General features: G+C 25.3%; 1 protein-coding gene across 2 annotated transcripts in view; it reads right to left on the reverse strand.

The window, feature by feature from the left end:
- Positions 1-1,596: 1,596 nt before the first annotated feature.
- LOC100197480 (uncharacterized) overlaps positions 1,597-13,426 on the reverse strand; it is a 30,947-nt gene continuing 19,117 nt past the window's right edge. The window contains exons 16-26 of one of the 2 annotated variants that reach the window (XM_065791294.1): positions 12,910-12,963; positions 12,661-12,753; positions 12,467-12,562; positions 11,767-12,385; positions 11,632-11,681; positions 11,454-11,490; positions 10,906-10,964; positions 7,608-7,682; positions 2,213-2,657; positions 1,857-1,897; positions 1,597-1,769 (exon numbers count right to left, since the gene is read on the reverse strand). In XM_065791294.1, the coding sequence (XP_065647366.1) occupies positions 1,734-1,769; positions 1,857-1,897; positions 2,213-2,657; positions 7,608-7,682; positions 10,906-10,964; positions 11,454-11,490; positions 11,632-11,681; positions 11,767-12,385; positions 12,467-12,562; positions 12,661-12,753; positions 12,910-12,963 (1,605 nt within the window). In that variant the 3' untranslated portion in view covers positions 1,597-1,733. The remainder of the gene's footprint in view (positions 1,770-1,856; positions 1,898-2,212; positions 2,658-7,607; positions 7,683-10,905; positions 10,965-11,453; positions 11,491-11,631; positions 11,682-11,766; positions 12,386-12,466; positions 12,563-12,660; positions 12,754-12,909; positions 12,964-13,426) is intronic. The other variant, XM_065791295.1, reaches the window with a different exon arrangement.

Below are 13,426 nucleotides of genomic sequence, written 5' to 3' on the forward strand. Positions count from 1 at the left end.
GTTTTAATTTTTATGGGCTAGTACCACCTTAACTTCAATGATAACATAAACATTATCTATAATACCTTTTTAAAAACTTTCTTAAAGATCTATGACGCTAATTTTATGTGTCAAATAATTCTCCAGGCCAAAGACATGCTCCTCGCATAAGGACTAGAAAAATCTTCAAAACTAAAATAAACATTGTATGTTGAATACCTAAAAACGAAATCCGAGAAACATAAAGAAAATTACGAAAAAAACTACAAAAATCTGTTTGTAAAACTCCGCAAATATGCTAAAACAAATAACTATTTTAAATTTCCAACGCAGCACAAACATAACTTAAAACGCGTCTGGGAAATCGTAAAAGAAGTTATAGGAAAGCAAAAGATGACTTTAACCTCCCCATCACCTGTAATAAAAGTTGAAAATGAGTTTAATATAGAGTGAACTTAATAACTTTTTTCACCTCACTTTTTATTAAACAAAATTCCTTTGACTAATTGTAAAGAAAATCTTAAAGCATCAAATTCTTGGTGTTTTACAAAGCTAACGCTTGAGGAATTTGGTATACCTTTAGATCGTTAAAAAGAAATATATCTATAGAACCTGACTACTTAAATGGAAATGTTGTTTCTTATGTCGTCTTCAAAGACATTCTTTACAAAATCTTTAAATCCTTCATTAAACAAGGATCTTTTTCATACTCTCCTTGACTGAAAATAGTAAAAGTGCTTCCTTCGAAAAGCGTTTTTCAAATTTTGTTATGCAAGCTGCGTGTTTTTGATGCTGATAAAAAGATTTTGGTTTTATGTTACTCCTCCATACAATATTTGCATAATTTATATGACCATGAGTAGTATAATTTTTTTTTTCCAAATATCTCTAGATAATATTTACTAGATTTTAAAATCATTATATATATATATATATATATATATATATATATATATATATATATATATATATATATATATATATATATATATATATATATATATATATATATATACACACACACACACACAACACACAATTAATGATCATGATATTTAGTAAGGTTATGATCATAATTTAAAGGCATTTTAATTGTAATATAAGAAGTTTTTATATTCTAAAAATCCCAAATTCTAGAGAACCTTGAAAACTTTTTGACTAAAGCTATTTAATAAACTTAGTCATTTAAGTTTAGTGGAAAGCAGAGTTGATAATGCCGCCCGACGGCAAAGTAACTTTCTGCCAAAAGGCCGAGTTTTTAGGGAGGCGAAAGCCGTTTGCGGTGGCCTCCCAATAAGTTTTCAGCGGCAAAATGCTTTTCTTCCACCTCTCTACTGGCGTCGGTTTCTAAAACATTTTCCCTCTAAAAAAAACTCTGGATGCGGCCGCCAACAGAAAGGCGGTAACCACTGAAGGCGGAAGCCAGAACATTTTGTCGAAAATTTACGCCGTTTATAAACGCTGCAGAGTTGCACCAGTGCGCTGGTGTAAACTAAATGGCTTACACTAAACTTAGATGAGCTAAGCAAAAAGTAAACAAAAAACGCTAAGTAAACAGTAAACAAAAAGTAACAATTATAAAACAACAAAAGCTTAACAGCAAAAAAACAACGAAAATTTTTTTTTTAATTTCTATAAATAAAATTTAATATTATCTGTTAAGAATTCCATATTTTTACAAAATTTAGTTAACCAAAAATCTACAAGAGGCGAACAAAAAATATAAACTCTGAAAATATTGTATAGCTGATCATCTAGGATGATGCTTGAGATGGGTCAAAATACATTGGCTAAAAAAGGAAAAAGCATAAATAATAAATCTTTTTTTTTTGTGTCAATAACTATTTCAAATATAGTAAACATGTTACAAATTATACCTTATTATTTTGATTGCCTTGTTTATTCGAACTATTAGTACCTAAAAATGAAAACAACTTGCATGCTTTATTTGCAATTATACCGATATATATATATATATATATATATATATATATATATATATATATATATATATATATATATATATATATATATATGTATATGTATATGTATATGTATATATATGTATGTATATATATATGTATGTATGTAAATGTATATATATATATATATATATATATATATATATATATATATATATATATATATATATATATATATATATATATATATATATATATATATATTAGATAGTTTACATTATAGTAAGTAACTAAAAAAACAAATTAAAAACCTCCTGATATAAAAGGATCTAGAACAGTAGTAGGTGCTGTTGTTGATGTATTATTTCCCATTGCATTCACATAACGAAGACCACGTTTTGCATTACCTCCTTGAGCTCGCATTGAAAATCTACTTGGTGGACCGACTTTTTTTTCTGATTCTGCTGAGACAGCTGACTCTTTAACAGCATTGTTTTTTTCAGATAAATTAGTATTGTCCTCTGGTTTAACTTTGGTCACACTATGTCGCTTAGATAAGGAAGTTCGACGCGGCAAGCCATTAGAAGGTATTGTTTTAGAATCAGAGACTACAGTTGGTGCTGTGGGAGGTAGAACAGCAGCAGCAGTAGTAGAAAGTGTGCTAAAACTTGTTGGAGGCGGCGGTAACGCTTTTCGTGCTTCTGCAGGATTTTCATTCTTATCTACCCAACGTTTCAAAGTTTCATCATAATAAATCTGAGAGAAAAAAAATAATTCATTGAGAATGTAACTTAAACGAAGAAAAAAAAATAGCATGTAAACTTTATCAAGATAAATAAAGTACAAAACTTTCGCTCATAAATACATTTTAACTTTTTATCATTTTTTAACTTAATATCAAATTTAAACATTTTTATTTCAATACTTTTATTTATTTATAACATAATTTTTCAATCATTCATTTACAAGGCTGAATATTTAAATAAGTATTTAAAGTATGCTCTCTTCATGAGGTATCAGAAAATCTTCGGGACTGTCCATTAATAACGTTAACAGAATAGGGGAGGATATCTGAATTTTTTTGATAATTGTTGACAAGGGGGATTTATTTTTTAATAAATTGAATTACTTAAAAAAAGGAAAATTAGGCAGCGTTTGCAGTCCTGTGTTACATATGCACTAAACCTTCGGTATTTTAATAAAGCTATTTATATTCCTACTTTTTAAAAACTGTGTTGCGCTTTAAAAAGACTCGACACGTACAGAGCTAAATAAGTACACACGATGTTTAGTCGTAAAACTATTATTTTTTCAAAGTTGTTGATGGTTTATGCAAACAAAAATGATTTATGTAAGTACATGGTCTACATTATATTACTTAAACATTTATAACAGAGGTCGGCAACCTGCGGCTCGCAAGTCTTATGTGGTTCTTTTAATGTCAAAATACGGCTCTTTAGCTCCATGCACAAATATTAATATAATATTGAAATAAATGAAAAACTTTGTAAATTGCAACTTTTGGCTCTATTGTTTTAAAAGTTTGCCGACCCCTGGTTTATACAATTTGTTAGATTTTTTTTTTTGTTATACTAGAATCTAATAGAAATATTTGGCTTTTACTGCGAAATTGGATAAAGTCTAAAGTTAAAGCAAGTAGGATTGGCACATTGAAGTATTGTTAATTTGAAATATATACATAATTTAAACGTGTAAAGTTTATACATTTTTGTGAACCCTTTAATCTTTTTTTTTGTTCAGAGTAAGCCTTTGCAGTTATAAATTGGAAAAATGTAATAAAATTCAATATAATTCGTAATAAAATTTGTATAAATTTTTTTTCCTAAACATTTTACTTTAAATTACTTTTTTATTTTAGTTGTAAACAAGTCTATTTATAATATCGTTTTTTTTCTTCCCCATTTTGGTTTGAATTTTAGGGAGGAGGAGGAGGAAGAGGGGGGGGGGGGGAAATCGAATGTTGATGTAATTTTATAGGGGGTCTCTGGAAGTTTGAATTGCCAAAAAATTGTTGCAATAATTAATGGACAACCCCTTTAATATGATTACTCTGGCTGCTAAGTTTTAGCTCAAAAAGAAAAATAAAATCACTAAAAAAATAAAACCACTATTAGTTTTTTTCAACAAATCATTTTTGCAATAGACTTGGTATTCCCATATTTTTGAGAACTGAATCGCTTACTTTATATTTTCTCTGATTATCTTTTATTACTGACCTCTCCTAATGAGTAGGCATTATTTGTAAGCGCATACAAATTGATTTTTCCTTTTTTGTATGCACGTATATCAACATAAGTTATAATCTAAGACTAAGTTAAAAGCAGCAATATGACTTTGCTTAAAAAAATGAGTTTGGATCATGATCAATTGAAAGGGTATAAAATAAAAACTACAAGTCAGAATTTTACAAATAAAACCTTTTTTTTTTTATTGCAGAACTGACTTTCAGAACATTAAAACTTTTTTTTATTATCTTGGTTACGTGATTAAAAATATGCAATCTTGAAAAAAACGAAAAAATATAGCTTCTTTATGTAACCTTAAATAAAGGAGATATACACAAACATATCGTTTTTAATATTAAATAAGAATGGCATTTGTAGTGGTGATCAAACAAAAAATATCTCCACAACCTTCATAAAAAAAATAATCAAGGATCTCATTTATATCAGTTTAATTTAATCTATTTTTAGCCATTTTTCAAAATTGACTTTTGAGCGAACTATAAATGTAATTATCAAGCAATATGAAACATCAACTTATAAAATTATTACTATTTCAGAGATATATTTAAAGTTTTCCCCAATTGCTATAGATGTTTGGAATATATAAAAATGTTGATGAATTTCTACACGAGTTACTCATCATTTAGAAACAGATCTTAGGAATCACAATGTGGGTCATTCATCATGAATTGGTTAATACTACATTTAATGTTTACAGCTGTTTTACATCATTTTAAAAATAGTTTTCTAGGCTTTTCTAAACCCATTTCTTAAAGCTCACATGGTCTTTTAAGCCAGGTCTGCCAGCAAATTAGAACTGATAAATTTTTCTTAGCTTTCAAGGAGAACTGTCGTTGTTCTTTAATTTTACAATTAGTTTTAGTAGGTTAATAAACGTTTGTTTATTGTTTATTTTCTAATTTACTTTAAAAATTTGTTAAAAAAGAAGTAGAAAATGACTAATAAAAAATAATTTTTTTTAAGTACATTTTTTGGTTATTTAACAAAGCATTTTTTATTTTATTTTTTTGAATTAAAGCGCTTTTTAGTAAGTTCAACTCACTTTTTTTTTTTAAATTTAGGATTATTGATAATATATTTTTTTAGATAAACTAATTCTGATTAAAGTAAGTTCACTATTCGGTTTTATTTTAAATTGGAATTCTTTTTATGTATATAACACGAATAACTAAAACCAATATTAAATTTTAATTAAAATAAGATAAAATGTTATTTGTTGACACGAAAGTGTATATATATGTGTGTGTATAAATTTCAGTGCAATGATTATTTCTCTGTACCTATATGTATATTTTCTTATAGGATAAATAATACGGAATATTACATTTCAATTTATAAGTATGCGAATAAATAAATCAACTTTAAATTTATTAATTATAAATAATTTGTACACATTTTTATTTAGGTTTAATGTTAGGTTGTTTTTTTAAGAGTTAGTTTTTTTTTTTTAATTTATTTTTTTAACTTTTTAAGATAATTAAAAAATATATAAAAAATATATATATGAATAAAATGTTACCAGAATCAACCTTAATGATGAACCAGTGGTTAAACTAATGAAGGAAATTGTAGAGGTTTATATATTCTAAAGAGATTGCATTCAACTTTTTTTTAAATGTGTGCCTTTAGCTCAACTCCGTCAGGTATGCCTTTTCACTTTTTAAAACTGGTTGTATCATTTAACAAATATTATACAAACGTTGCATAAATGTATTTTTAAATTTATAGCTTTTGTTAAGTATGTTTATATGTGTAATGTAATAAATGTTTATAGTTTATAAAAATCGTTAACAAATTTTATTACCGCTCTTTATAAACTATATACAATTTTGTTTTACACACTGCTAAGTAATACCGCTTTTAAAAATTTTAAAAACATAATATAAACTTTGAATACATTATATTTTATTAAAATAAAATGTATTCAAAGTTTATATAATGTTTTTTCAATACTTTAAAAGTGGTATTAATTTAATTCATTCATTTATTTAACCAAATTTTAAAAATTACAAATTTAATTATAATTTACGAATCAGGTTAGGTGTCACTCATATAGTTAAAAACTAGTCAAAGGAGTGACACCTAAATAAAATCAACAAAAAATAAAATCAACAACAACAATATTATTAAACAATACAAAACATAAATTAACATAATTAAAAAAAATGATGAAAATATAAAATACACCTAATAATCTTAATTATACAGTTAAAATGTGACAATAATATGTAATAACACAATATATAAAAACAATGATAGAGTTTACATAACAATAACAGTAATATTATAGAAAATAATAATTAATAATAATAATATTTTATTATTTATAATTAATAATAAATAACTAATAATAATAATAATAAAAATAATAATAATAAAAATAACAAAAACAAAAACAATTATAATAATAATGACTAAAATTAAGCAATAATATTATGACTGTTATAAAACCGCAACATCAGATACAAAAAAACACGTAACAACACAAAAAAAGCAACAAAAAATATAAAATATTTACCACAAATGAACAATATTAAAATAAAAGTGTTAAAAAAAGAAAAAAAAAACATATAACATGATAAAATAGTATGAAAATAAGTACCATTTCATATAATATATACGATAATTATATACAAACTAAACAACAAAAAAAAAAAATTACAACATTACGACAACAGAGCGCAAAAAAAAGAAAAGAGAAAGAAACAAAAAAAGGAATAATAACAACAAACAATAACACAATACAACAAAAAATTTTCTTTATTTTACAAATATAGTTTAATTATTTTTATATAATATATTATTTTTTTTCTTTCTTTGTCTTTTTTTATTTACTTAAATTCTTTTTCTTTTTTATTGGATTTTATGTATTACTTGTAAGTAATACATAAAATGTATTACTTACAAATGTATTACTCTACACACTGTATTAGCAGTGTGTAGAGTAAGATTGTTATTCTTGCCAGTCAAACAGTGTTATTAAGTTGTGGTGCTACTTGGCAGCATTTTCTGCCAGGTGGTGTTAATTTCTGTTAATCATTTTTTAAATTAGACAATTATGACTAAGAAGCTTGAGACTAAGTAAGAATCTTACTACAATCAGCATCTTATTATAATTAATATCAAAATATTAATACTAAAATTAGTATTAAATATCTTTTTTTTTTAAATTACTAATTTTAATTTTTTTAAATCATCAGCATCATCAATCAAAGAAAATTGGTGCTATATTTTATATTTTGAAATACAGCTTTATATACATAAAACTGTATTATAATTATTATTGGTAAAGTACAATAATTGAAACATTTATCAACCTTAAGCTTGCTAGCTAAAAAAAACCTGGACTGAAACAATTTGTTTATTTTTAACAAGACTTGCCTTAGATTTAAACCTTTTAAATACTTGATAAAAATAAAACAACTAATAAATTACTTACAGAATTATTCTTGTCATCAGGTAAATGAATTTCTTTTGCAGGAGTAAATTTGGAAATAATACTACCAAGCCACCCCTATTTTTAAATAAACTCAAAAATATAATAAAAAACAGGCAAATATTTTGATAAAACCATTTAAATGCTATAGACAAGTTTTGACAGAGATTTAAGATGTAATGCCAAAAAACTTTAACGTAATAATTTAATAAAAAACTTAGTGTCATTATTATCTACTGCTGCTAAAAACAAAACTTATATAAATCATATATAATATATATGAAGTCATAAGTTTTGCTTGAAATATAGACAGGGACGAGCAGTAGTAACAATATCGAAAACAGCCAAACTGGTTAATTTCGAAAACATTGAAATTATAAAAAAAGGAATTGTATCGAAAATCCGAAAAATAGAATAATCTCTAAATTGAGAAAAAAGAAATAATATCAAAAAGGGACTTTTCGGAATAATATTGAAAAAGAGAATACATCGAAATTGTTAAAAAAGAAATAGTATCGAAAATCCAAAAAAGCAGAATAATCTCGAAATAGCTCAAAAGAGAATAATATCAAAAAGAAACTTACCGGAATAACATTGAAATTGTGAAAAAAGGAATACTATAGAATATTAAAAAAATGGAATTAGATCGAAGTTGTGAAAAAAGGAATAATATAGAAAAGGGGCTTTTCAGAATAATATCGAAATTGTGAAAAAAGGAATAAAATCAAAAAGGGACTTTCCGGAATAATATCAAAAATGTGAAACAAGGAATAGGTTTAAAAATTCCAAAAGCAGAATAAATAGAAGGCCAATATTTTGCGCTTTTGAATTAAAGTGTAGTAATAATACTGTATAATTGTATAATTTATACAATATAAACTCAAAGTTCTATTAGTAGAACAAAAAATATTGAATGTTGTGTTGTTGGCTATTTATAAAACGATTTAAAACAAGATGTTTTGATTTTATTTACATTTAATGTCAACAAACTATAAAAAGTTACAAAACTTTTAGTCAAAATCAATAAAGACTTATGAACTATAAAAAGTTTAAAGGATAAAATTATTTGTAAATATGCAAACTATGTCAACTAAGTCATCTGTTATATATGCAAAAAAATTTCAAGAAAAAAATACTTTAAAACAAGGAGAGCAGGATAAAAAAATCCTGCTTAATAAAACAATTAAAAAATCCTGATTAAAACAAGAAAAAATCCTGATTATAACAACAATCCTTGATAAAACAAGAAGATCATGCTAAAAGATCCTTTTTAATAAAAGATTGTAAACAATACCCACTCTATTTCCAAATACCATGGAAAAATTACTACTACATGTAGTCATCTGGTCATTCTGTTCCAGAATGTTTAACATTGTAAATACTAAAAAAAATATTGAGCACACAGTTTTATATACATTGCTGGTATGGTATGTAGCTACCAAATGTTAAAAATTAATTATCTTATTGTATTTTACAAGATGTTATTTAATAAAATTTCCATACTAGAAGTTATTGAGTTTATTATACAAGTTGCTGAGAGCTTCAATGAAAATATTTTACAAGTTGTCTATTACCTTTACATAGCATATTGTAATAGTTATAAAAATGCTCTGCATGCTTATGTTGGAGCACTTTCCTACTTACTTACAAAATCATGCAGAATCTGTTTGGATTGGTTTTTGAAAGACTTAAAAATAAAGAAATTAGAAAATACTGATAGATATGCATTATTTTAGCTTTATACTTCCATGCAATTATTCAAAACATACATTATATCACCATTAAAAATTATTTGGAAAGATTTTCCATTGCTTTCTTTATTGAAAACACATTCTGGTAATATTGACACAATAGGATATGCAAAATTATTACTCAATATCGGCCCAAAATGTTCCCAGATAATTGTTTAATATTTAATGAAATGTATTTACAGAAATATACAGAATACTCTGAACTTTGAAATAATAATAACTAAAGTCTGAGCTTTTCAAAAATGGTATACGATAGAAAACTGTTAAGAACATTCATTAAATAATAGGAACATCGGTACATAATAAAAACTGCTTCAGTTATAAAAATTGATAGTAATTGATTGAGAAATGAAATTTGAAATTTGAAAATTGAAACTGTGACTATTTTTTAAACAGTGCTTTTGGTGTGCAAACTTATATATTATGTTGATAAGTTCTCTAATGACAATTGGGAATATTGAGTTTCTTAAAAGTTTCTTAAATTTCAAGTTTCAAACCGGATTGAATTTCATAGCACGTGCAAATTAAACTGTTTATTGTGCATGCAAATTGAACTGTTCATTTAAACTGCTGTTCTCCATTGTAGATAATGCTAACTTGGTGTAAAGTTGATGTGATATTTAGGTGAAAAGTTAGGAAATATTCATCGAACTCTTAAATAAGTTTCTTATTGAAAAGTGACTTAGTATTAAAAGTTTCTTAAGATTTTCTCCTAGTACTAGTTTAAAAGATAAAAAAAAAAAGTGATCAGAAAATCATATTTTTCGATGTTAATCATTAAAATAAGTTTTCGATCTTATTCCATTTTTATTGTTTTCGACATTATTCAGAAAATCACATTTTCGATGTTAATCATTAAAACGAGTTTTCTATCTTATTCCGTTTTTATCGTTTTCATATTGTTCCACATTTGTGAATTTCGATACAAAAACTTTTCGATATTAGTCTGAAAATCACATTTTCGATGTTAATCATTAAAATGGGTTTTGGTCAGTTATTTTTCGATATTAATCATTTTTTCGATAAGTTAATTTTTGACACTATTCCGCTTTCCCACAGGGACAAGTATATATGCATAAAAAGTTTTATATAAAGTACTTATAAATGAAAAAAGATCTGTTTTACTGAGTTATATTTTGCATTTTTATCAGAAACATCAAAAATTAAGATCAGGACAGGAAACATTAGTATCTTGTTGACCTAAAATGCTATAGCATATATACCTAATGTAGATTTATGTCAAATTTGTGCGCCCTTTATAATTGTATAATATAGTATGGTATTGAGAGTAGAAAAAAAAAAAATAAAGAATAGAAATTAAACTTGTTTAATATTATTATTTTTATGTTATGTTTAATATAATGCTATTTTTATAATAAATCTTTCATATGTAAATATATTATATATGTAAAATAGTTGACATTGTAACTAACAGATTATGGTGTATTTAATGTTATTGATGTGTAGATTATTCATGTATGTATGCTAACTTCTGTATATTAAACAAACAAAACTTTTGTTATTTAATTTGTTTACTAAAAGTTATATACCTTTTTATTGTTAACAGGTTCTTTAGGTTTAGTTGTTTTCTTGGAAGATTCATTTTTTTCTAAAAATATATTAAGATATTTTAAGATCATATTTTTTCAACCAAGACCTTATTTCATCAACTTTCTATCTATTTTTATTAAATTTATGTACTTATCTAAAAATTATTTAAACAACTTCTTAATCAACTCCAGAGCTAAATAACTAGAGACTTAACTAAGTACAACTCTCTGAATTAGGAAAAATGAGGTCAGTAATAATTTGCTGACCTCAATCTTTTAGAGGTCTTCTAGAGATATCAGGTCGGCAAAAAAATATTTGATACAAAGGTCTTACTATAAAACATAAAAACGAGGTTGGCAATTTTTTGCCGACCTCAAACACTTTAAGGTCGGCAGTTAGGTCAGCATAGTCAAATGCTGACCCTAATTCCGAGGGTTGACTAAGTACTAGTCTTAAATTGTAACTTGATTAAAAAAAACCTATGTATTAAAACATTTTTTAAGTGTTAACCCTTCTATAAATGTTCGAGCTAAAAAAATTATCTTACCTTGCTTGAAATTATCATTAACAGCATTGTTGCTCTTCTTTTTGTATAAAAAATAAATAAATAAAAAAATAGAGAGTTTTTACATTTTTTTAAAGTTTTCAGTTTATATAAGTTCAATGACAACCTTTAGAGTAAAAGAAAAAAAAAGAAATAAGAAATATTAGCTGTGATTCCTTACTTTTTTCGAAAATTCACTAAACAAATCTTCCTCAGGTTCAAACTTGGAGTCTGAAACAAAATAACAAATATAAACAACTATTTTAAAAATAAAAAATAAAAAAATCCTTAGAAAACAAAAAAGTTACAAAAATACCTTGAAACTCTGATTGTTTTTCAGTAATAGAGTCTGTCTGCATATTTGGCGACTGACCGCTAAGTGTGAAATCTTGGTAATCATGGTTGTCATTTACCTGGTTCATGTTTGTATTGCTATTATGCCACATGTTATTATAACCAGCAAGATCATTTTCAAGATATCCATATTGATAACCTTCCCTATAACTTAGTGATTGTTCATTGAAGTACCCCTCTCGACTGTTTGAAGCCCTTTCATTAGAGCTTTCTTCTGAATATACACTTGCTTCGTATGCATTATTCTGTGTGTCATCATGTGTTCTTTCTTCTGCATTAAAATTGTAAATATTTTCGTTTGAGTCAGGTATAAAATAAGGATTATCATTTGCATTAAACTTGCTAATAGCACCTAAACCATTTGTTATATTAAACTGAACAGTTTCTGCAACACTTCCATTAACATTTAATTGACTGTCTTCGTTAGTGGAAGATGACCTCACTGATTCTGAATGACTGTGTTGAGACACAAAGGATTCAACATTTGTTTTATTTTGATTTGATTCAACATTGTCAGTTTTATTATGTTCAAATGATAAATTATTATTTCCATAAAAAACAGATGTAATGCAAGTTGAAGACTAAACATAAAAAATAGAGTTAAAGAAACTTCTTATAAAAAAATAAAAAATAAAAAGAGAATCAAAGTTTTAAATGTTTACTATGGATAGTTCTAATGCGTGCAATTGATTAAGCCAATCAGGTACATCTCGATCTTCATAATACTTGATACCATTAAGTAATGCTTGCTCAGTATACTAATATAAATATATTGAAAAAAATTATAGAATTTAAAATCAAACGCAACTTTTCACAATTCAAACTATGCCATAAAGCTCATCTAAAGAAACACTACCTTAATTATCTTTTTTATTAAATGTTGTGTATAATATTCATTTGATGGTTCCTTTAAAATCGCTAAGCTAATCGATTCAAAGTAAGCAAGAGCCTAAAAAAGTTTAATTTGACAATTTATATTTAATTTTTACATTTTGTCACATTTGCTTTTTATTGTATCAACATTGACCAAACAGTCCAAGCACAGTTTAGACACAATATACATTTATATGATCACTTTTAGCTCTTCATAAAATTTAAAAATAACCTCGGTGCAATATCCATATTCCATTAGTTGAAGAGCATATTCAAACTTGTAATTCTAAAAAAAAAAAAAAAAAAAAAAAAAAAAAAAAAAAAAAAAAAAAAACACACACACACAGTGGCACAATAAAGTTAGGACAAGTACAAATTTGTTTAAATATTTTTTGTGAGAAATTAAAAAAAAAAAACTATTAGAGAGGCGTTATTAATTTTTTTTTGTTTATTAGCAAAACTCCCAATTAATTTAAATTAAAAAATCAAACAGCAGGTCAATCTTTTTGGGCATTTATATAGGAAAGCACTTATATAGGAAATTCATTCTGAAATGCCTATTAAGCCATTGCCAGCTTGCATATGCTGTACACAAAAACAAGTGTTATATTTATCACTTTTTAACCTTTTCACGTGTACTCTTGATTTACGATTAAAACATTCATATTTCATGTTTTTCTATTATGCATTTATTTTTTTAGCAATTTCAAATACAATTTACAAATTTAATATATGCTTTTTTGTTTCAA

This window comes from Hydra vulgaris, chromosome 02, assembly GCF_038396675.1.
Source record: "Hydra vulgaris chromosome 02, alternate assembly HydraT2T_AEP".
Taxonomy (NCBI): domain Eukaryota; kingdom Metazoa; phylum Cnidaria; class Hydrozoa; order Anthoathecata; family Hydridae; genus Hydra; species Hydra vulgaris.